We start from the raw sequence: 23,559 nt of genomic DNA on the forward strand, positions 1-23,559 counted from the left end.
GAGAGTTGGGTGCACCCATCATCCAAGCAGTGTACACTGTGCCTTATTCATAGTCTTTTACCCCTCACACCCCTCCCACCCTTTCCCCAGAGTCCCCAGAGTCCCCAGAGTCCACTGTATCATTCTTGTGTCTTTGCGTTCTCACAGCTTAGCTCCCACTTATAAGTGAGAGCATACAATGTTTGGGTTTCCATTCCTCAGTTACTGCACTTAGAGCAATGGCCTCCAGTTCCCTCCCGGTTGCTGTGAATGCCACTATTTTGTTCCTTTCATGGTTGAGTAGTATTCCATGGTATATATAGACCACAGTTTCTTTATCCACTCCTTGACTGATGGGCATTTTGGCTAGTTCCATATTTTTGCAGTTGCTAATTGTCCTGCTATAAATGTGTGTGCAGGTATCTTTTTTGTATAATGACTTCTTTTCCTCTGGGTAGATACCCAAGAGTGGGATTTCTGGAGGATTTTTTTTTTGTTATGGAAAAATGCAAACCTATACAAAAATAGAGAGAATGGTACAATGCGCCCCTGTATGCCCATCAGCAGCTTCAGTTCTTTTCAATATAAGACCAATATCATTTTTTGACACCTTCCAATCTCTTTCTCCCTGTGGAATATTTCAAAGCAAATCCTATAAAATATTTCATTTTATGTACAAAAATTGGGAAAAAAATCTTAATTGTAATAGCATGTCACACTTTTAAAAACAATAATTTCTTAATGTTATCAAGCCATTGTTTCCCTAACTGATTCCTAATCATTTTTTCTTTGAATGTCAAGTGTCTTCTGTACTTTCTTTTATTAACATCACAGTCTTTGCATCAAGATACATAGCAATGATAGCAGATTTCTTTTTAAAGCTTAGTATTAAATAGTAAATATCTTTCCCCATTTAAATTTTACATTACTCTGACAAGAAAAAACACACTAAAACTCAAGTTACTTCAAGCGTGGACACACTTCTATGATTAGCCGGGCTGCTTAAGAGTTGGCTTCATTCTTTCTGCTATGTAAGCAGATTCAGGCCCTAGAAAGATGGGACCAGGTTATACAATTGTTTTGAAAAGTGTGCTACAAAAATGGATGGCCTGTTATAAGCCAGGATACAAAGTAAGGATGGGGGTAAGGGAGATACATTTTCTTCAAGAAAAAAAGCAAATTTCTCAAGAGTTCCACTTCATAATTTTCCCAAAATGGTTGGGGTAAAACCTCAACATGAGGTTCAAAGTACCATCTCTGTGGGGTTCGGTAGTTGCTTTGCCAAGGAGGGTGACTGCTGAGGAGGGGATGGCTAAGTTTTACTGTGCCCCATCCTCATCTAGGAGAATGGAAATAGAAACTTTATTGTCCAGCGGGTGTGAAAGTGGGCTGAAGTTGGTTGGTACTAAAATCTCTAAGAGTTTTTTCTAGAAACAGACAACTCAGACTCCTCCTCTTACTTTAGTGAAGAAGTTATTTTTAAAAAGCACCTGGTCTGGGCACAGTGGCTCATGCCTATAATCCCAGCACTTTGGGAGGCCAAGGTGGGTAGATCACTTGAGGTCAGGAATTTGAGACCACCCTGGCCAACATGGTGAAACCCCATCTCTAGTAAAAATACAAAAATTAGCTGAGTGTGGTGGTGCACACCTGTGGTCTCAGCTACTCAGGATGCTGAGGCAGGAGAATTGCTTGAACCCAGGAGGCAGAGGTTGCAGTGAGCCGAGATGGCACCACCTCACTCCAGCCTGGGTGACAGAGAGAGACTGTCTCAAAAAATATAAATATAAAAATAAAATAAAAGCACTTGGGAAGTTCCTCCTCCACCCCTCAGATGGGAAGGCTCAGAGAAGGGAGTCATCAGTACAGTCACCTTCTCAGCTGTAATGGAATTCCTGAAGGTTGGAGACCCCACAGAAGTGGACAAAGGCCACTGTCACCATGAGGACATGGAAAATCTGCTGAGACTGGAACCATATGTCAAATTTTCCCGGAAAGACGCGCTCAGGAATTTGAGCAGCATAAAGGCCAGCTCTGGTGATGTACATCACAGCCATGAGGCAGAACCAGCCCATCGGGCCCACCGTGGTGGCCTTGACAAAGCCCTCAGCAATAGTAGAGTGCATGGTGGGCACAATGCCACTCAAGCCAAATCCCAGGAACACCCCTGCCCTTGTCTGCCGGTGCTTAGGAGTGACAAACCGGTCCCGTTGTCACAATGATGGCAAAGATGCTCAGGACACAGACGATAGAGGGGTGGATGAGCTGTGGCTGTGGGAAGCAGTAAAAGGAGTAACAGAGGCAGGGGACGAAGCTCCTTGTAAGCAGTGGAGCAATCCCCGAATAGTACAGTTTGGAAAAGGTCCGAGAGACTTTCTCTGAATGACAGTAGACAGTGTGGACGAGCCAGGAGAAGCTGAGGCAGAGCACTGCACCCACAAAGAATATCCCCCAAACCACCTTCTCCTGTAGAGGGGCCGTGAAGTACATATTTGGTCTGAGTACGGTCAATATTTCCAAAAAGAGAAACAGCACGAAACCAAGCAGATGGGTCCAGATGTTGCCAGTTTCTGTATGGATATAGAAGATGCTCCTGGAGCAAGCCCAGAAGGAGGACATGGGTTGTCTATGGCCATATAGCAGACAGTCATTGTCCTTCAGCCAGTCAGGGAGCCCATCATATTGATGGTGGCAGCAGCTTGTCTGGAGCTGCCACTGCGGGGATGCCAGCAGCACTGGGCAGGGGACGGGGAATGCACGGCCAGGGTTGCATGCTCTGTGGAACCAGTTGGGGCTGGTAACAGTAGGGAGCCCCGTCCCCTACTGAATTGGTGGGGTGGGACCCCCATGCGTTCAGGTGCAGCTGCAGCCTCCCATCCTCAACTCCAGACCCAGGTATCTCTGTGCTCTAGGGGACCCAGGAAGTCCCTTGTTCCCGCAGGTTTTAAAGTGCCTGCTCCCACTCCCGGTGTCCGCTTCAGTGTGGAGCAAAGTTGTGGCCAAGCCCAGGTGCTGTCACAAGCCAGCTGGATGTGTGCACAATCAGGGCAGTACTGACATGCCAGCCCCCTGCCACCTCAGCACCCTCCGGACTTTGTGTTCCGACAGGCACAGGAGGGAGGCCAAGGGGATGCTGAGGGTGGCTCGAGGTGGGCCTGCAGGCACCTCTCAGCACAAACAGCCTGAATGCTGTGGACAGCATGTTAATGGCAGGAGGCAGACAGTTTCCTGGGCTGAAAGGGGTGGATCCCCAGTGAAGCCCCACCTTCAAGCCAGGGACAGCCTGAAGCCTGGGGACTGGGCTGCCAGTTCTGGGTGGGGTTCTGTGGTGCAGAATGAGAACTTACGGTGCTTTTTCTGGGCCTGCCCATGACCTCCCAAGGACCAATTAACATGCACTTCCTCCCTTCTGAACCCATGAAATTCCTGGGCTCAGCCAGACTCCAAAAGATGTCAGGACAACCTGCCTGTGGAAAGCAGCTACCCACTGCAACAAGAAGGAGAGGAGAACTGATACGTTCTGGGGAGCCCAGACCTAGGGGCTCCCCAAGCCAGGGCTGTGACACCCTCTTTGGGGCTCTTTGGTTCCTCGTGTCTCCAAGCTTTTGGGTGCCACCAGGTTCCCCTTGTTCAGATGTGGGTGCCCCATAACGGAAGCCACGTGTGGTACATCTGGTCCAGCCACAGCCTTGCATGGAGCCAGCACCTGTACCTGTGCTTAGAGCGGCCCACCCCGCCACAGCAGCCAGTATGCCTGGCTGTGTGCAATGGCCAGACCCTGCGCTCACTCACTCACACACCCATTGCTGCTCTGCGCCTGGCTCGCCAAGGGTGTGGTGGGCTTGCAGGGGAAGTGTCAGTACACACACCTCCTCCTCTTCTTCCCTGGGCACTGGGCATGTTTGCTCTTCTTCAGCTTTGGTTGGGTTGGCGATTACCCATTTGCCCTTCTCTTGTAGCAGGGGTCACAGTTCAGAGTTCAACCAGTTCCATCGTGTCAGTTTCCTTGTTACTGGCAGGAGCCCCATTCCTGTGCCACCACAGACCCTTTGTGAGAAGACATCTGGCTGGTACCTCAATACCCTGCAACTTCATCTTGGGGAAAGGTTGGGGTTTCTCAGCCCCAAGGAGCAGAGATCTCCCTGCGATGGTGGAAAAACTGGGCTGATGGGCATGAACCGGATCATGGTGCCCCACACTACATCCCATGGCACTGCAAGTGGCCTGCAGCAGAGAGACCCTGATCCTCAGTGTCCTCCCCATGCCAGAAGAGGTGTGTGACCGTGACCCTAATTGTTTTTTTTTTTATAGTTGGTTTGTTTCAATTAGGATCCAAATAAGTTCTATACATGACATTTAATCTCTCTCTCTCTCTCTAATTGAGGTAAAATTCACGTTACCTAAAATTAACCATTGTAAAGTGTTCAATTTGGTGACATTTAGTACATTCACATGTTGTGTAACCATTACCTCCGTTTGGTTTCAAACTATTATAATCACCCCTAAAGGAGATTCCTTACCCATTGAGTAGTCATCCCCATTCTTTCTCTCCTTTAACCCCTGCCAACCGCTAATCTGCTTTCTGCGTCTGTGAATTTACCTGTTCTGGATGTTTTACATAAATGGAATCATATAATACGTGGCCTTTGTGCCTGGCTTCTTTCACTTAGCATAATGTTTTCAAGGTTTATCCACATTGTAGCATTTGCCAGTGATTCACTCCTCTCAAACAAAGCTGGGTTTATTAAACTCTCTGAGCAGGGGAGAACACCATCCTGGCAGTGCAGCAAAATCTTGAAAGAGGGTAGTTAAGGGAAATACAGCGTCTCATGGGCTGGAGTTAGTTACTCTATGGTGGTTTCTGAGTGATACTTCTAAAGCATGGCCAGGATTTATAAACTAAGTGAGTAGTCAGTGTTCTTATCTATAAAACTCATTTTGAGTCTGTGTGGAGTCACTCTTAGAAGCATTTTCTGTGGCTTTGCCTTCGAGCACATAGGTCTGAACATGCTGCTATCAATACATTCTGGATGTAGGCAGTACATGTAACAAGTCATGGTTGGGTATAGTTTACCTGTTTTGCATATACTGGTTCAGTTTGCTTTACAAGTTGTGATTTTTGTTTCATTTTTTTTTTATTGTGGTCAATAATTTTGCCCAGAGAGGATGCTCTGGGTGTCTGGGGAGAGGATGGGCATCAGGAAAGGGCTGTTGAAATGCACAATGGTCAGTGGGGTTTTCTTTGTAGAGAATTGAAGCTTAATTCCTCTGTGCCCTTCTTGGCCACATCAATCACAGCCCTTAGCAGCACCTGTGGGCCCAAGAGGGTGTCATGCGTGTTTCTGGTGTGGCAGAGGCTGTAGGCAGTGGAGCAGGGTTGTGGAACCCAGCCAGGTCTTCGACATGTGTTGTTATTATGATTCTTTGTAATCCACCTGATGGTCCTCTAGAGTAGATGTTCTCCCATCATTCAAGAGCAGAGGCAGTAACAGTGATGCCAGGTAATTTGGCCAAAGTCATGTGACCAAGATCTGAACTGGACTTTGAAGGTTTGCCGACTTGAAAGTCACCATGGGGAGCCGTGTGGCGAGAGGAAGGGCTCAGAGAAGAAAGGAGGAGTAGACAGGAGAATCAGCTGCATGGAATTTGTGGACATTGTTTCCCCATTTCCCAGCTGGTAGATCTATGTAAAATGGATGTTGAGCAAGTGGAAGGAACTCTTTTAGCAATATATGAATCATCCCGTGTCTTCAACCTCAATGCACCATCCCCTATTCAACTTCAAAGTACCATCTTGTTTCCAGACACCTTTATCACCCATCAGCTCCTCCTATTATGGCTCCTTGATGTCCCCGGCCTGGAATATGAAAATCCCATCATTTGAATGACTCTCTGGTCAATATTTTCAGATATACTCATTTTTCCTTATGTCAGCCACTCATGGTCCCTCTGTCCTGTAGCTGGGGGAAATTTTGGCTCCAGTAGCCACTTGCAGTCTGTCCCCTTTTTGTCTATGTCTGAACTGCCGAGTATACCTGGAACCACACACCTGTACAGGTTAGTGACACAGGTGTCTCCAGACCCCACGGGACCCTTATTAGTGCCTGCTAGAACATCGAGGTTTCCTGATGTGTCCTCATCTCCCCTCCTCCAGACTTCTGGGTTTTTTGCTTCCCCATGATGGACTCAGCAGATAACATCTCTTTCTATGGCACAGGGAAAATTAGAAGTCATTTGGCAGGAGTGTCCTCACATTTTTGATGAGAAGAAATCCTGAATTCCATCCCTCCTGCCCAAATTTTCCTACTGAACTTCAGATCCATAGAGCCCATTCTCTATTGGACTTCTCTTCTTAGATGGCATTCAGGCATCTCCAACTCCACATGTCCACATCAGGATTTATCTTCTTCCTGCACAAAACGTTATTCATAATCCTTAGCTCATAGAACGGCATGTGGATTTCAGTTCCCCAAGTTTCCAACCCAGCAACTTGGGTACCGTCTTTGCTTCCTTTCTGTCCCCCACACAATCAACCATGAAGTCTCCTCAATTCTGTCTCATAAATATCTCTCCAATTAGTCTCCTTTCCTCTCTGTCCTCTCCCAGTTCCTAGCGAAGCTGAAACTCTTGGTCATTGTGTTCTCTTCTTTTCACCAAGTCCACACTCAATACCCTATCCATTCTTCCCTGCTCAGCCAGGGAGGTCTTTCTAGTGAAATCTAATCATAACGCCTCTCTGTGTATAATATTCGCTGTGGCTCACCACTCTTTCAATAAACTCTGAGATCCTTAACATGGTTTCCAAGGCATGTTCTTGTTCATGTTTTTCTCTTTAGCTCCACAGATGACCATGGTTCCCTCAAACATCGGTCATCCAGACCATAGGATCTTCTTCTAGCTCCATGGCCACATCGCACTCCCTCTCCTTTTCTGCTGGCACGTCTCCCTGGTGTCTCCTCTTCACTGTACAGGATTTTGCATTTGAGGACAGTTCTTCTAGGAGACCAAACTTGACTCTTCTAGTCTGGAGTTAGTTCCTGCCCTCTCCGGACATCCTGTACCCCACTCCTCAGGGCTGCTGTCACGCCCATGTTCAGTTTTCTGTCTTGTTCGATAAATTGAACATTCTATGAGGGCAAATTTCAGGTCCACTTTCTTTACCTCGGAATCCCCAGGGGCAGCTCAGGGCCTGCACTTGGAGGGTTGGCAATTTGCGTGGGCTGAATGAGAGAGTAAGTAGGTGTCTTTTATTGGTGTCAGTGCCTCTCAGGCTTGGACTTCACTTCTGGGTAGTGAGGGAGGTAATAAGCCAGGACAGGGGCTGGCTTGTCCCTGCAGCTAGTGTCAGGAAGCCATTTAAGGGCAATAGTTAGTGATCAGCAGGTGGATGTACCCTCAGCTCCCAGGGGAGGGAGAAGAATGAAACTAAGCCCCACACTCACAGATCTGGGGCCCAGACGCTCCCTTAAGGGAGGAACTCAGTTGTCAGCCAGCAATTTCCAGACCGAAGTCACAGAAGGGAATGAACCCTGGGCTGTGGTAAGGCTCCTTAGACACCTGGACTGAGGCCAGGAGGGACTGGGGACAGGAGTTGGGCATGTCAGAGCCTTGTCCAATGCTATGTCATCTGGCTCCAGTCAAGGGACGAGAAGCCATGCCAGCCTGGATGAGGAGTTAGTTCACATGGAAAAGATCATTTCAGGAGTTTTTAAATTGCTGTCAAAGGAACGTTCAGACTCCGGAGCAAGCATTTCAGTGACTTGCTGACTTCTTACACACGGATGCACACAGACATACACACTCTATCATGGTTTTCACCTTACGGGTGAGAAAACTGAGAGTCAATGCGAAAACATCCTCTTCAGGGGAAAAAGTAGCTTTTATAGTTCATATGGCACTTCTCACAGGTCATTCTTGGGCCTCCTAGGCACCCCATCTCCCCATCCTCAGTCTTCCCCAGTGATCAACTCCCTCTGCCCTCATCTGTACCACCCAGTGCTGATCTCAAGTCCATGACGTCAACCCTTCTCTAGTCTGTACCTCCAGCCCCCTTGACTCCTGTCCTTCTGATCAGCACTTGGCCTTCTTGAAGCCCACAAGGGGACTGGTAAGAATGGAGAAATATTCCACCAGATGGGGGATTCCACAACTGTCTGTAAAGCCTGGAACCACCAAGAATTCCTGGAGCTGGACCTCCAAGGCGCTTATCAGTGAGCCTGGCTGACCTGCCGTGACACCCTGGTCCACTCTCTGTCCCATTTTGTTCCTTTTTCTGCCCCTACCTCTGGCAAATATCACTAAGCAGGTGACTTTGCCTCCTATACTAGAAATATCAGAGTCATTGGAGGAGAGGAGGTCACCTGATCCTCCCAATAAACACACACCCTCACCAGCCCCCTCGCCAGGCCCTCCCTGCGTTCCCATGACAGTGGAAGCCTTGACCCTTGATCCTTGCCCTCCACCTGTGCCCTCCCCAGGAATGCTTCACGCAGCCTGGCCGACTGCTCATTCTGCAACTCCGAGTTGAAGGCAATGTCAAACCACCTGTGAACCGTAACCTTAGGATGGTGCCAAACCACCTGTGAATTGTAACCTGAGGAGTTGTGCCACTCTGCAACCCTAGTTGCTTGTCACCCTGCCTCCTGAATCCTTTCTACGGTTATGCAAGCTTGCTCAAGGCTCTCACATCTGCCAAGCACTGCAGCTAACTTCAGCCTAGCACTCACTACCCACCACCCTCTCTCTCTCCTTCCCTAAAGGCCAGTCTAAACAGGCATTTGCACGCTGTCTTGCCTTCCCTCTCTCCCTCTCCTGCTCACTCTCCAGCCCACTGTGGTCCTCCCTTAATTCTGCTAACATTGCATTTGTGATCCTGAGTGGTTTTAGATCACTAAATCCCATGGACCCTTTCATTCCATTCATTCATCACTTGTCTCTAGGTTTTCTCCCCTCTCCCCTGGATAAGTCTCTCCTCTTGGTCCTGTGGCAACAGCTTTCTCCCTGTCCTCTTGTCTCCTGCCTCACGCTGGTGACTCTCCTTGGTGGGCTGTCCTTTCTTAGCCAGTCCTTGAGGTTCCCCTTTTCTTTTCACTCCATGGCACTCATTTGAGGGGACACCCTCAATACTCACTTGCCCATCCCAGGGGAGGATCGTGAATGCTTCCCTCCAGCCCAGATTTCTCTCCTGACTTCAGCCTTGCTGCTTCCTGAACAAGCTCCTGGGGTGTCTCCCAGGAACCTCAGACATGGGAGGTCCAAATCTGAATGTATCGACTTCCCTTGCCAGCAAGCCCCTGCTGGGTTTCCTATTCAGAGAACTGGGGGTCACCCAGGTGCCCAAACCCAAATACAGTGATTCCCCCTTCCACCCCACCTGCAATCAGAAATTCACACCCATTCTCCTCAAAGTCTTTCAACAGAATCATCCCTGCTCTCCCTCCCCAGCTCTCACCTATTTTGCCCCAGTTCCCACAGAGACACCTCGATGTCCAACCCACATCCTTGTCCTGGGTTATGAATCATTTTTCTACTCAGCAGCCAGAGTACTTTTCTAGTGTGCAAAGCTGCTTCCATCACATCTGAGTTTAAACTCCCTTAAAGCTCCCTGTGGCTCTAAGGAAACACTTGGGAATCCTTGCCAGTGGCCAGCCCCTCTGCAGCCCAGCGGCTCTGTCATGGTCCCTTCCTCTCTGTAGCCCCTCAGCCTCTCTGCTCTTTGCCCCAGAGCCACCCAATTTATTTTGGTTTCTTGAATGCTACCATTGCTCTTTTTCCCACCTGAAGTGTTGTCCCCTCTGTTCACTTGACCACCTTCTCTTTCCCTGACCTCAGCACAGAAGTTGCCTCCTCCAAGAAGCCTTCTCTTGACTTCCCAAACTGAATTTGGTGCTCTCCCCCAGCTTCCACAGACTTGTTTCACCATCTCTTTGCCATCAGGTTGTACATTCCATGAAGGCAATCCCTACGGAAATCACTTTGTGGTTAAGAGGGCGCCTCTGGTGTCAGGAATGATAGGCTAACATTCTACAGGCGATAATTACTAGCTACATGGCCTTGGGAAAATTACTAAGCCTCTCTGTGCCTCAGTTTCCTCATCCATAGAATGGGACTGCTGAGAACATTTATCTTATAGGGACATCAGGAGGATTCAATTGGTTATTTCAGGGAGACACCTTAGCAGATTGTCTGGCATCAAAACCTCAAGTAATCAGCTGCTGTCGACATTATCATTATAGACTTTGTGATAGAGATTGAAAGGTGCCTGAGAGCCTCGGTTAAATGCCTGACTACATGATTGCTTTTATTGCAGTTGTGTGCTGATGGTTCCTTTGTCCTCAGCTCTGCACTCTGGTTGTTGAGGGAGATCATTCACACAGCCAGGGCTAGGAACTGGTGAAGCAGTTGAGGGGCTCAGTCTGCAAACCCAGAAAGTAGCTACTTCCCCCAAATTAGGGGTGCTAAAGGGCAGAAGAGGGACGTCCCATGATAAAGCCCTGCCCAGCTGTAGGAGCGAGGGGTCCGGGGGCTGTGCTAGATGTGGTCAGGGCTAGGAGCTCTTGAAAGAGCCAGGTGGAGCCTCGGCCCTGCGGGTGGAAAGAGGGAAACTGAAAGTGGGCACCCAGAAGCCCGGGAGGCAGGAATTAGCCTTAGAGCAGCAGGTTCCCCTCCCAGCCCTGGGCCTGAGGTCTGGGTGAGCTCAGTCACAAGCTTAGGTGGTCCTGGGCAGGCTGCTGCAGCTGAAGGCAGAAGGAGCCCAGATTCTGGGGTGGAGCTGAGCCTGCATGGGTGGTCAGGGGGCTTGGCTTTGGGGCACAAGTAGCCTCAGAGGTACAGAGTCTGGCAGTCAGCATGGAAAGGCACAAGCAACGTGTCCAAAGAAACTGTTTATTGCTCTCGGAAGACCCAGGACCCTCTGGAGTGAAGAGTCCACGGGCCCCTGTGCATGTGGGAGCTACACAGGCAGTTGCTGTCACCTTCCAAGGATGAGCAGACAGGGCCAGACATGCCCTGGCCACTCGGTGCACAGGGGTCAGGCTGTGCCCAGAGACCCGAGCATCCAGCTTCCATTCCAGGCTCCCTACTGAGAGCCCCACTGCTTGATGGCAAGCTCTAGGCTTGCTTGGGATTGATAACTTTGCTTATGAAGAAGATGTTCTGGGTGTCCATAGGGACGATGATCATCAGGAAGGGCCTGTTGAAACGCACAGTGATCTTTGGGTCCACGAATGCAGAAAGGAGGGTGATTTTGACTCCTGTGGCAGCAGATGCTTCTGTGCCCTCCTCAGACACATCAAGCACAGCCTTGTGGACCACCTGTGGGGAGAGCAGAACATTACTCACAGGAGACGCAGATGGGCAGGAAGTCAGCAACCTGGCTGTGTGCCGCTAAGGGGACGAATATGCATTGAGCACCGAGCACTGGCCTGTCTTTGCGCTGTTGAATGTTTGCTCCTCTCAACTCCCCTGCCAACTAGTTTTGCACAGTACCGATGCCTAGATATGCACATGGAGACCCAGATGCTGTGTGTGATTTGCCCAGAGCCATCGAGGTAAAGGATGGAGCAACTCATATGCATCCCTTTCTGTCCGAGTTGAGAGTCTGTTGCCCCCAAAACAGCCACTACTGTTGGGAGGAAGAGCAAGAGCAATGTAAAGTATTTTTCTTCCAAGCAACATCCTGGCAGCTCTTGACCACAAGAAGCTGCTGCAGAAACCTCCTCGGCCAGGCCAGCATGGCTTTCAGCATCTCTCCTGCTCTAGCTTAAACATCTTTGGGGTTTTCAAGTACTTTTCATGGCCTTGAATTCCTAAACCATATGGGTCTGCTCCTCTACACACGCCGTTCTGTTACTTTGCTGTTTGAAAGGTGGAGTGCAGCTCTCAACCCAGTGCTGTGTGAGCACAGAGGGCAGACAAGAGCGAAGGGCTGCACGGCCACCCTGCCTTGGCACCTCTGCTTTGAGTAACACAAGCTGAGTGTCCCAAGTAATCTTCTCTCATACTCTGAGCTTATTTTCATCACAATTGCTAGATAGTCATTGTTATTACCTATTGGCATTACCCGCCCAGGCAATCCCAAGAGGCGTCTGGCCCTCTGGACAGTGGTTGGGGCAGGGGCTGCAGCCTCAGGTTAGTGTTGAAGCAACTCCCTCGCCCTTGGTGGTTTATTGTGGCTTCCACAGTAAGTACCCAGGCACTGGATACTGGCCAAGAACTATCACTACCATTTTACACATGAAAAACTGGGGGTGGAGGACTTCAATTGTTTGCCTCCATGGGTAGTAAATGGTGTGGTGTGGAATGGTGTCCATGGCTTTCTGATTCCAAGCCTGGGTGACATTATGTTGTAGAGGACCAGCCCCTAACACAGCAACAGGAGCTGGGCTATAACTTAGCTCTTCTTGGCTTGGGGCTGTCCCAAGCAGGGTGAGTGCATAATGAGAAATGCACTTGCATTAACCCAAGTTCAAGAGTACCCAAAAGTCCATTTGGCTTTCACCATTCAAGTTCGTATACAAAGGATGAATTGACCCAAGTCTGAAGACTCACCTGGGAGACTGCTAGGTTCCTGGCCCCTGTGATCCCTGACAAGTCAGCCTCGCTGGTGAAGACTTCCTCAATGCCCAGCTGGCGAAGTACGTCTTCCAGGTCATAGTCCCTCGAGAGGGAAAACTTTGGCAGGTAGAGCTCATCTATATGTCTAGAAGATGAGAAAAAAAAAGTATCTGAACCTCTGCTGATCAGTGCCTACCTGCCTCCCATCTCGCAGCATGGTCTTCCCCGGTTTCCTCTACAGTCACCCCCTTCTGACTGGAAATAGATAATCTGTTCCTCAATTTCTTAACCCCTGTCTTTACGCTTCTTGTTCATTAATTATTCATTCAGATCTGCAAGTGTGAAAGGCTCCAGGCAGCGCACCAAGTCTGGAGTTGTGGCCCTGCTCAAGCCTGGTCCTGCCCTTTCCCTGCAGTTTGCAATGTGGTCGAAGCACCTTCACACCAGCAGGGACTCCTGATTGTGTTGAGAGCCTGGACCAGGTCAGCTGCACTGGCTGCATGGCAGTTTGCTTCACGGGAGCACCAGGAAGGCTTCCTGTAGGAGGTGGCGTTGAGGCTGAGTCCCAAAGGTGGGAAAGGAGCTAGCTAGGTGAAGAGGTGGGCAGGAGGCAGGTGGAAGAACCTGGAAGAAGGTGGGAGCAGGAGGAGTTGCTCCGCAGGGTGGTGGGTGACCTCAGTGTCTCAGGGAGAGGGATAGTGAGGGATGAGGTGGGGCAGGAGCCAGAGGCAGGTCAAAAAGGGCCCGGGGGCCTCTGAGGAGTCTGATTGTATTGGAAGAGCTTTGGGGACCCTGAAACAATCAGTTGGAGGTTCCCATCTTGCCTCGCCGGTGGGCACTGTCCCTCAAGCCAGGTGTGGACTGGCATAGAGCAGGCAACAAGCTGTTAGAGGCCCAAGTCATACCTCTCACCTGCGAGCTCCCCCTCCCTTAGCTTATAGCCCTCTTAAGACGCCTGTCACTGACTGCCTGGTCTTACAATTATACAGGAGGCTGTGTCTTCCATTGGACTCTGAGTCCCACGAAGGAGGAAGGTGTCCTATTTCTATTTTTATTCATTCATTCATGTGTTTGTACCTTCATTCCATCCTTCATGCAGCAAATATCTAGTGAGCATTCTCTGTGGGCCAGGAGTGTGTGGAGCATTTTGTAAATCTAAGCATTTTGTAAATCTAAAGTGTTTGGAGAACTCTTGCCATTCAAAACTATTTGCTGAGCCCCGCTCCCTGGTGGCTATTTGGTGCTAAAGGAGGAAGGAGTCTGGGAGTAAATGGATGGGTTGGGTAGGACTCCCATGTTCTGGGGTCTCCTGGGATCTAGAGTGAGGAGGGGCTAAGGGTCAGGCAATCCCGAGAGGTTTCCAGCCCTCTGGACAGTGGTTGGGGCAGGGGCTGCAGCCTCAGTTTGTGTTGAAGCAGCTTCCTCGCCCTTGGTGGTTTATTACGGCTTCCACATACAATATCTCACTGGATTCTCATAATCACCTAGTGAAAACAGGGTGGTGGGGAAAGGGCACTTCTCTCTATTCAGGAGAGAGCTGAGCTCCAGAGAAGAGCAATGACCTGCTTCAGGTCACACCAGCCACCACGGTCTGAACCCAAGGCTGGTGCTCCTCCCTCCCTACCCCGCACAATTGCCCACAAGCACTCCCTGGGCCCACTGCAGGGTCTGGGCCCGGAACTACTGCTCCACCTCACTGTGTCCCCATGAAATCAGTCAGCTCAATTCCATGTGCCCCAGTCTGTTCTTCTACCCTCAGGTTTATCTGGAATGCAACCACTTCTCACATGCATGGCTCCCTCCTGGGTCCCAGCCACAGTGAGTTCCCACCTCATGTCTGTGTCTGGTTCTTGCAGGTGTCAACGACTGCACACCTGCTCTATAGTTATTCTCCTCTCAGCAGCCAGGATTCGTCTTTTAAAACAACACTCGGCTCGCCGCACTCCTCCAAACCTCCTGATGGCTCTCCATTTCACAGACAGGAGGAAGGACAAGGTTTTCTAGGGGTCTACGTGGCCCTACATAAGCTGCTCCACCCCTTTGGGGATTCCTGACCTCTCTCAACTCTCTTCTCACTCGCTTTGCTCCAGCCACTCTGGCCTCGCTCTTCCTTGAACATATCAAGCTCACTTCCACCTCAGAGGCTTTGCACTGACTGTTCCCTCTGCCAGGAATGCTTTTCCCTGATATACCAACACAACTCCACCCCTCCCCTCTGTTATATGGATGCTCAGACATCACCTAATGGCCACTCTATTTAAAATCACAAGCTAACACAAGTTCCAGTTTTCCTGATCCTTTCATCCTCCTCTACTCAGTTTCTATCCCCCTACTCAATTTCTCGCCTTCTAACATATCATACAACTTATTTGTTATATTTATTTATTGCCTCTCTCCTCTCCTACTACAAAGTAAGTTCCAAGAGGCCAGGAAATCTTGTGTTTTATTTACTGATTTACTCTCAGGGTGCAAATTAGTGTCTGACACATAGTAGGTGCTCAATTAATCATGCAGCAAATGCTGAGCAAATGAATAAATATGCTGATTCTCAGTGTCCATCTCACCACAGCCCTCAACTGATCACAATTCCTTCTGTTTCTCTCTCCCTTCAAGAGATTGAGACCAGGAGAGACCATGCATGAGTGTTTGGGACTGTGCAAAAGATTTCTCATGACTTAGAACATGCTGGAGTCAGAGGAAGCCTTAGCCCCTTGTCCTGTCTGATGTCATCATCTTAAAGAAGAAAAAATAAAAAATCAAGCCCAAAGCCACCCAGGCAGCACAGGGCAAAGTAAGTGTAAATTCCACCTGTCCCTGTACGAGTTCTCCCACCACCATGCCCTTGTCCCTGGACATTGGTGAGACCTTGAGTTGGAGAGATGTGGGGTCTTGGGGGGCCAGGAGGAATCACCTGAACTCCAGTGAGTCTTTCCACCGCTTCAGGGTCTCTGGGAGCAGCATGGCTTCCACTTCCTCCATCTTGTCTTGATCAGGGAGGATGAAGAGTGCGCTAGCATTGCCTATGTACTTCAGCTCCACTACGGTGCAGGACAGCTCCTCGTCCCGGAAGTAAGGTGTAGTCACGTGCTGCAAACTCATCATGGGCACCTTTACCCACCTTCTCTTGCTCCAGTAGAACCTTGAATCATGAGTATCATGGGGGTCAAAGGGCATCTTCCATTTGGCTGAAGGTGGAGCAAGCAGTTGGAGAACGTATGAGTGCAAGGGTCACCCTGCCTTGACTCTGCTTCCCCAGCAGTGGAAGTGCCCAGAGTCCCTCACAGAAGTGACCCTGCTTTGGTTTAGAGAAGTAGCTTGGCAATAGTAAAAGTTATTGGGGGTGAGGGAGAGCCCAGCAGGCTTGGATTCGGAAAAGAGCCATGAAAGAAAGACCTAGTTTCTTGTGCTAAATGAGAAATCAATAGGAATCTGGGAATAAGGAGTGCAAGAGAGAGAGAGGTTTAGGGAAAGTGAGGGAAAGAAGCATGACAACACTTGGGAGGCTGGTGCCTGAGGAGAAATGGGACAGCCTTGGTTTCTTAATAGGAAAAATGTTTCATTAGCAATTGTTACTCACTGGCATTACAGGGATGTGAACATATAACAGTGGTTTGTGGGAGGGCTTTGGGCGGAAATAGGAGGAAAGAGACTGGGTTCTGTATGTGAGTTGGTGAGGGCAGACAGAAGAGACGCCGATCAGTGTGAATGAGGGGAGGAACAGGGAGAACCTTAGTGGAAGATAGAACTCAGAGCCAGGAGAGACCGTGGGAATAAAAGCCTAGGGACATTTGTGACATCTTAGGGGGTGGGGGTTTTGGACATCAAAAAAGCCATGAGCTGGCTATGGTCCTCAGCTCATATCTAGCTCATGTGCTCATGTCCACCTCTACAGACCATGAACATCCAGCTAAGACTTGCCCTGGATTTGGTGTCTGTCTGGCCGAGGATTCAATTGTGGGTATTCTGACTCTGACGCTGCCTAGGTTTTCAGTGTTGCAAAGGTAAAATTCCATGAAACTGCCTCTGGCACCTCTAGCTATCACAAACATGAAATGCAGTCTGACTTCTAGCCAGACTGATATAATTCCTCTCACTAAAGGCCTATTTACCACAGTAAAGAGAAAGAGAAAATCTTGAAAGAGGTAGAGGTAGGGGCAGAGGGAGGAAAACTCCACCTTATCTAAAAAGGAATAAGGATGAAAATGACAGCAGACTTCTCATCAAAAACTATGCAAGCAAGGGAAGAATGGAGTAATATATTTAAAATGTTGAAAATTCCATGAAACTCATTCTTCGGGAATTACGACATAGGCCCATGATTTGCATGAATTTAGTTGGGTACAATTATTTTCCTCCTTTAGAACAGGGGTCAGGAAACTATAGCCTGTAAGCCAATACAGCCTTGGCTTATTTCTGCGTGTACCTAAAGCTAAGAATGGTGCTTATATTTTTTAAAGGTTGTAAAAAAAATGAAGAGGAAAGAGAAGATGAAGAAGAAGGAGAGGAGGAAGATGAAAAGAAGAATCTGCAAAAGGGACCTCATGTGGACCACACAGCCTAAAATACTTACTTACTAAAATACTTACTACTACTGCTACTAAAATACTTACTACTTTTCCTTTATAGAAAAAAATTGTCAATTCTTTCTCTAGGTTGTGGGCTCCACAATCTGTCACCTCCATTCTTGGTTTTGGGAGGTGCTTGGTAAAAGCTGATAAAGTCACAAATGGCTTTACATTAGGAGCTAAAATGAGGCAGAAAAAGGAATTTTCAAATGGGCCCAGGTCAATTTTGAATGTTTAATTATTTGCTTTTCTGGACTTCATGTCTCCTACCTAACAAATGGCAACACCACCATCCACCTTTCAGGGCTGCTGCAAGGATTAAATGAGGTATTGCATGTGTATGGCTGGTGAGAGTAGGTGCTCAATAATTGGGAACTTCTTCTTTTTCTTTCTTTATTTTGGTTTTCCTTTCCGTAATTGCAACGAGAGCCAGCTTCTGGGTGGCCTTACATTTTCTTGTGCCCTCATCTTCCTTCTTGACACTTCCCCACCTTTGGACTTTTAGGACCAAAATAACAGTCCATCTTTCCTTCCCCCTCCCCAAAGACCATCTCAGCTTCTCTGGTCCCTGCAACCTCCCAACATGGAATGACTGGGGACAAATCTAATCGTAAAGACCCCTCAGAGCAAGGACCCATCTCAGGGTAGGAGATATTTCAGTTGAACAGGTGTCCCCGTCACCAATTGCAGCAGCCATTCAGGTGCTTCTGTGGCCTCCATGTGAGGGCAGTACCATGGAGCACCTTCTCATGTTACCCAGGGCACCGAGCTCCTCTGGAGCCTTTCAGCTGGCCAGATCTCCAGCATGGGTCCCTGCCAGGAAGATGGGCTCCCTGTGGGGATCCCGACTGCTGCCTTGTATGCCAGAATGGGGAGAGGGATAGGTTTGCTGGATGAAATCACCACCCAGGCTCTACAAGCCTTTAAATCTTCTCACATCTGGCCCCATCTCCCCCCATTTCTGTCTGCCAGTCACCAAGTTTTCTGATTCTGCCTCCTTAACATCTTCTGACATCCTCAATTATTCAACTGAGGGCCCGAATGTCTGGTTAGACTAATGTCTTTAGTATCCGATCTCTGCTTGACTCGACTTATCTCTTCTGTAATGGCCTTCCCTTCTTTTTCTATCTGGATTTAAGAGAAAAGAAGAAAACAGTTTTCTAGCAGAAACCTTCCTTTCTTGAATTCCCATCTTCTGCCCCTGGTTGGATGCCCCCTCTCCCTTACTTTCAGTTGAATACATAGTTCTAGCATCATTGGGTGAGTCAATCCTCGCATGCTCGCAGGTCCAGTGGGTGCAGCGGAAGAGGAAGAGCAGAAAGGGAGAGAACAAGCACTCCAGGGTTCTGAGCTGGGACGGTCTCAGCCTGAAGCTCATGCATGCTCAGCCCCCTCCACCTTCCACAGGGCGGCCCCAGCAGTGACCAAGCCCCATCACATACACTGTATGTAAACCAGGCTGAGGCAGGGAACAAAACTGGCACCTGGAGAGTGAGGAGAGGTCAACAGAGGAAGGGGAGGGGCCCTGCAGGTCTCCACTCCAGGAGGACCAGAGCACTGAACAATGAGGGGAGTGGGAGCTTCCAGGGGAGGGTGGAGACGTGGGGCCAGCTCCACTGCCCACCTGTTTACCACCTGCCTGTTTCCCATTGGCAGAGGCAGGTGGGGAGGGAAAGCTGGGCTGGCTACTGTGTCCTGGAGGGGAGAGTCCTAGCACAGGGCTAGGTGGTAGGAGGGGAGAACACGGGAAACTCAAAGAACAAATGTCATGTGAGGCGTGAAGTAGTCTTAGAGGGAGATCTGGAGCCACGCATTCATTTATAGATGAAAACCCAGGCCCGGGAGAGGAAGCAGCTTGCCCAGGAATCAACCCACAGCCCCCAAGCAGGACTCTGCCTCCAAGCAGCTCATGTCTCCTAAGCACCTTTCCACCCTCTGGCTCAGTGATCACTCTTTGTGTCCCTATCTCTTTTTTTTTTGTCCCCATCTGGACTGCGGGTTCCAGGAGGCAGAAGCTACCTGCTTGCGCTCTGCCCCTTCGGAGCTTGCAGGCTGAGGTTTGCATTGGTTGAGTTTCTATCAATGGGATTGGGCTCCGGACCAGTTAGGGTCTGGCAAAGGGTCATGTCTTGGATACTGCCCACCCTTCAGGCTCTTCCCCAGATGGGAACAATGCCATGTCTGCCCTCATTTGTTATGTGTCAATGACACATTTTTAAAAATAGTTAAAGATGATAGCAGAGCAGAATCGTAGAACCTTGGAAGTGGCCAGGCTCCTTGATGATTATCTTCCCCTGTGAAGCTGGCCCTAGCCCCACCTGCCTGCCTCCAGACACCAAGGCCCCTGGCTGGACCATCGCCTCCCGCATGTGCAGGGTAGAAGCCCCAGGTGCATCCAGACAGAGGGGCTTCCTGGCCTAGTCTAGCAGCGCCCCTGCAAGGAGGGTGCTGTAGCTCCTGCGCGCCCTGGAGTGGTTTGAAAGGAGAGCTCCTTCTTTCTGTTTGCTGGACAAGTACAAATCAGAGTGAAAAGCACCACACTGACTCAGACCAAGGGCTGATGGTCCCCACTGAGTTATGTCTTGGAAGGACAAACCGTAATTTGGAAAAACCCCACAGGAGATGGCGATGCCTATGGGCAGGGCGGGGCCTTGATGCCTATGCTGCCCCCACGCAGTGGGCACTCTACAGTGGTTTGCCTAATAACACTGTTGTTGAGTCAGGACAGAAATAGCCCTGAGGCTCGAAACTAAACATCCACCTCTTCTGAACCCCAAGCCAGGCACTCACCTTTAAAGAAGATGTAATTCACCAGGACCATCACTGTCTGCGAGTCAAGGTCCTCGATCAGATCTGTGATTTTCCCCCTGGTTCTGTTCTTCACATAGTCGTTGATGAACTTCTTAGCCACAGCTGAGTCCTGAAAGTCAGTGGCAAAGGCTTCGGAGCCATACAGCCTCTTGGCATCCTCCATGAACCTGTCCAGCAGACTGAGCTGCTCTTCGATGAACATAGCATTTCCCATACTCAGCTGCAGCCCGTCGCTGGACTGGTTGAGGGTGCGCAGGAGGTGCTGGAAGCTCTGGTGAATTTCTGCCTCAGAAGTCTCCGTGAGGTTGAACTTGAGGCCTCTGAGAATCTCCATCAGGGTGGTATTATGGGCCCCCAGAGACAGGAAGGCCAAGGCGGTGGAGATGCTCAGCGGGGAGAAGATGACATTCTTATCAGGGGCCTTCAGGACCAACTGCTTGTACAGGCTGAAAGCGAAGTCCACGTTGGCGGAGGCTAATCCGAGGTCCACATGCGTCCCCCAGTCTTGATCCTCCTGGGTCGGATTCTCCTTGTCAAGTGGGCAGTTAGGGTAGCAGAGGACAGCAGGGCAGAACCCAGCCACCAAGAGCCCCAGAGCCAGGAGAGGTAACATTCTCTCCATTTTCAACTCTGCAAAGCAAAGATCCTTTAAGTCTCAGAGGGCTAGATGGAGCCCTGACCACCTCCCACTGACTCCCACCCGGCCTGCGTCCTGGTCCCTGTTCTGCTGCCTCTTGCTAGCTTTGGAACCTCCCTCAGGTGGGTGCTCTCTGGGGCCCCCGACATACATCACTGTGCTTCCTTTCATCCTTTGAGGTAACTGCCATAATTGTTGCCATTTTTTTCCAGTGGAAAAACTGGGCACAGAGCAGTGAGGGGGCTTGCCCAAGGCCATACAGCAAACAGGTAAAGGAGTCCAGTGGGCAGCCAGGTTTTCCTGGCTCCTCGGTCTGGAAGCTGATGGCGGGTCCGAGGTTCAGTCCAACCAGAATGCCTGCTCCTCTCCTCCTGCTTAGTGAGCAGACCTCATCCTAGGGGATTAGAAAGCAGGGGTCCCTTCCCCGAGTCCCCTAACTGCCACCAAAGTACAACCCAGGGATGAAGGAGCCCTGGACAGAGTCAGAGGCCACAGTGACTCTCCCAGCCTCTAGATGACACGTAGTGTGGCCTCCGCAGGCCTCCACGGTGTGATGCTGGGTTGCAGTGAGAATTGACTGAGAGAGGGAAATGAAAGTGCCCGGTGTAATGTCTGGAGCCTAGATGGCCCTGATAATGGTCGGCATCAAGACCAAAGAAAGGCTAACGTTCTTTTCTGCCCCTGCCAGGTTGCCACGTGGCATCTGTGTCCACCATAAGCCTGGAAGGGCCTCCTAGTGGGGAGAAGGCAGAGAGGGCTTTGGATTCTCCCAGACTTGGACTGGCACTTCATTTTGGCCAATTTTGATTGCTGCGTAGTGGCAAGCAGGTGACTGAACCTCTCTGAACCTGTTTCCATCTCTGCACAACATGTTAAGTGGCTCAGGTGAGATAAATGATGAAGGCACCTGGTTCGTACTAGATGTACCGGGAGTCACAACCTCCCATACTACCCCATGCCTGAAACTACAAGCCAGAGAAGAGCCATGAGCTACTACACAAGATACCCTGGAAGGGCTGAGTTCCAAGCTGGTGACTGCAGCAAACAAGATTATTCACCTTCAGCCTCTGCCCACTCAGTCCTAGAATTCAGAAGAGAAAAGCAGCGGCTTGGGTGCTGGGGAGAAGAGCAGGGAAGAGAGGGAAGTGGAAGGGAGGGGAGGGGAGAGAGGTAGAGAGAGGAGGAGAAAAAGAAGAGGGCAAGAGAGAGGGGAAGGAGGGGAAGGAGAGGAGGCCAGTGGAAATGCCTTTGGCCAAGCCCAGGGACAGAGGTAGCTTGTTTGCTTCAACTGTTTACTCTCAGGCTGATGCAACCATTTCTCTGGATTAATGTTAGACAATATTTTTCTCCAGAACTATTTTCAGGGGTAAAGGCTTGTCTTTTCTGTTTGGGCAGGTTGGAGAGCTGGCTGTTTCCCAGCAGTTTGTCTTTTCTGTTGCTGGCCAGAGACACAGCCCATCTGTCGACTTGGCGAGGGGTCCTGCTGGGGAAGTGGAGCCCCCGAGGCAGCCCCATGGAGACCCTGAAATCACCGTGAGGCCTGTGGCCTCTGCTCAGAGAGACCCAGTGCAATAATCACATCTGCCACATGTTCTGAGAGCTGCACCCTGCTCCAGGCAAGAGGACAGCACCTCCTCCCTGAGGGCCAGATGCACAGCGGACTCGAGCCAGAATCTGTACGTATCAAGACAGAAATGACCATAGAGGCCCCAGGGCACCTCCGCCCTTTGCAGGTGTGAAAACCCAGACACAGAGGATGCCTCTAAAAAAGGCACGGGAATCAGCGGCAGCCCAGAGCAGTCCCCTGGCCCCTAACACCTGAGCACACCTCCTCCTGGCCTCGGCTCACCCCTCACACGCCGCACGCTCCAGGCTGCCCCCTAAAACTTTCCTGGAAAAACAGATTCCTCCGCTCCCAGGATGTCAAACACCAAGGATTACCTGCCTCAGGGAGCTGGATGTAGCTGGTGGATACCAAAGCCGTCTGTCTGGAGTGATGGATTTTCATGAATGCTGAGGCTTATTTATTCCTGCAGCGAACTCCTCCCCCTGCTTGAGAAATGCCAGGACAACCAAGTGTTCTGTTCTCAGACTGGAAATGACCAGATGATAATTTCTGGTAACACTGGCTTGTTAGACCCACTCAAATAACCTGGTTATGGGAATAGCTCTAATCTCTTCCTTAAAACGTCAAACACACACACAAAAAGTCCTTTGTCATATTATTTTTTTTCTACTTTTTAAATACTCATTAAAGAACATGGAAAAACTCAGAGAATATAAAGAAGGACTTTGGAAAATATCCCCCAGCACTTTGCTACCTGGAGAGGACCCCAACTAACATTTTGGTGTATTTCTTTTTTACTTCTTTTTATTTTTTATTTTTATTTTGAGATGGAGTCTTGCTGTGTCACCCAGGCTGGAATACAGTGGTGTGATCTCAGCTCACTGTAACCTCTGCCTCCCGGGTTTAAGCAATTCTTCTGTCTCAGTCTCCTGAGTAGCTGGGACTACAGGCACACATCACCATGTCCTGCTAATTTTTGTATTTTTAGTAGAGACGGGGTTTCACCATGTTGGTCAGGCTGGTCTCGAACTCCTGACCTCGTGATCCGCCCTCCTCAGCCTCCCAAAGTGCTGGAATTACAGGCATGAGCCACTGCGCCCGGTCACATTTTGGTGTATTTCTAAGGCACTTTTCTTTGGTGTCTCTGTGTGTGTGTGTGTGTGTGTGTGTGTTAGTGGCTGCGTGTGTGTCTGTCTGTGTGATGTGAATGTCCATATGCAAACCTAGATAAATTTTTAAAATACAGGACTCTATTTTTCTGTAGATCAATTGCATTTTGGGCACCCCTTCACCAACCCCAGAGAGTAGGGCACCTAGAGAGGGGTGAGGAGGGGAGCTTTCGGGGAGCACAGGTGTTGTGAGGAACCCCTTGTCCTCAGGCTCTCTCTCTGTGTCTGTCTGTGGGGGCGTCCTCAGCCTTGGCCTCTGCCCTGCTGAGCCTCTGC

The 23,559-nt window shown here is 49.8% G+C and overlaps 2 protein-coding genes and 1 pseudogene across 5 annotated transcripts in view; 1 reads left to right on the forward strand and 2 right to left on the reverse strand.

The window, feature by feature from the left end:
* The window catches only part of LOC126959657 (alpha-1-antitrypsin), a 401,225-nt gene that overhangs the window by 147,301 nt on the left and 230,365 nt on the right, over nt 1–23,559 (forward strand). The window lies entirely within an intron of this gene.
* On the reverse strand, nt 1,824–4,042 carry LOC126959677 (adiponectin receptor protein 1-like; annotated as a pseudogene).
* On the reverse strand, nt 10,850–22,634 carry SERPINA3 (serpin family A member 3). Of its 4 annotated transcripts, XM_050799116.1 has the most exons (6): nt 22,489–22,592; nt 19,890–20,540; nt 15,446–15,719; nt 12,529–12,679; nt 11,052–11,292; nt 10,850–11,012 (listed from the first exon to the last, which is right to left on the reverse strand). In XM_050799116.1, exons 1-5 carry the CDS (start codon nt 22,553–22,555, stop codon nt 11,089–11,091), a joined length of 1,347 nt encoding a protein of 448 aa, XP_050655073.1. In that variant the 5' UTR covers nt 22,556–22,592; the 3' UTR covers nt 10,850–11,012; nt 11,052–11,088. The 4 variants fall into 4 exon arrangements, with proteins under 4 accessions (XP_050655073.1, XP_050655072.1, XP_050655076.1 ...); XM_050799115.1 differs by having other exon boundaries at nt 10,850–11,292; nt 22,489–22,634; XM_050799119.1 differs by having other exon boundaries at nt 10,850–11,292; nt 22,493–22,588.

This window comes from Macaca thibetana, chromosome 7 (assembly GCF_024542745.1).
Source record: "Macaca thibetana thibetana isolate TM-01 chromosome 7, ASM2454274v1, whole genome shotgun sequence".
Classification (NCBI taxonomy): Eukaryota; Metazoa; Chordata; class Mammalia; order Primates; family Cercopithecidae; genus Macaca; species Macaca thibetana.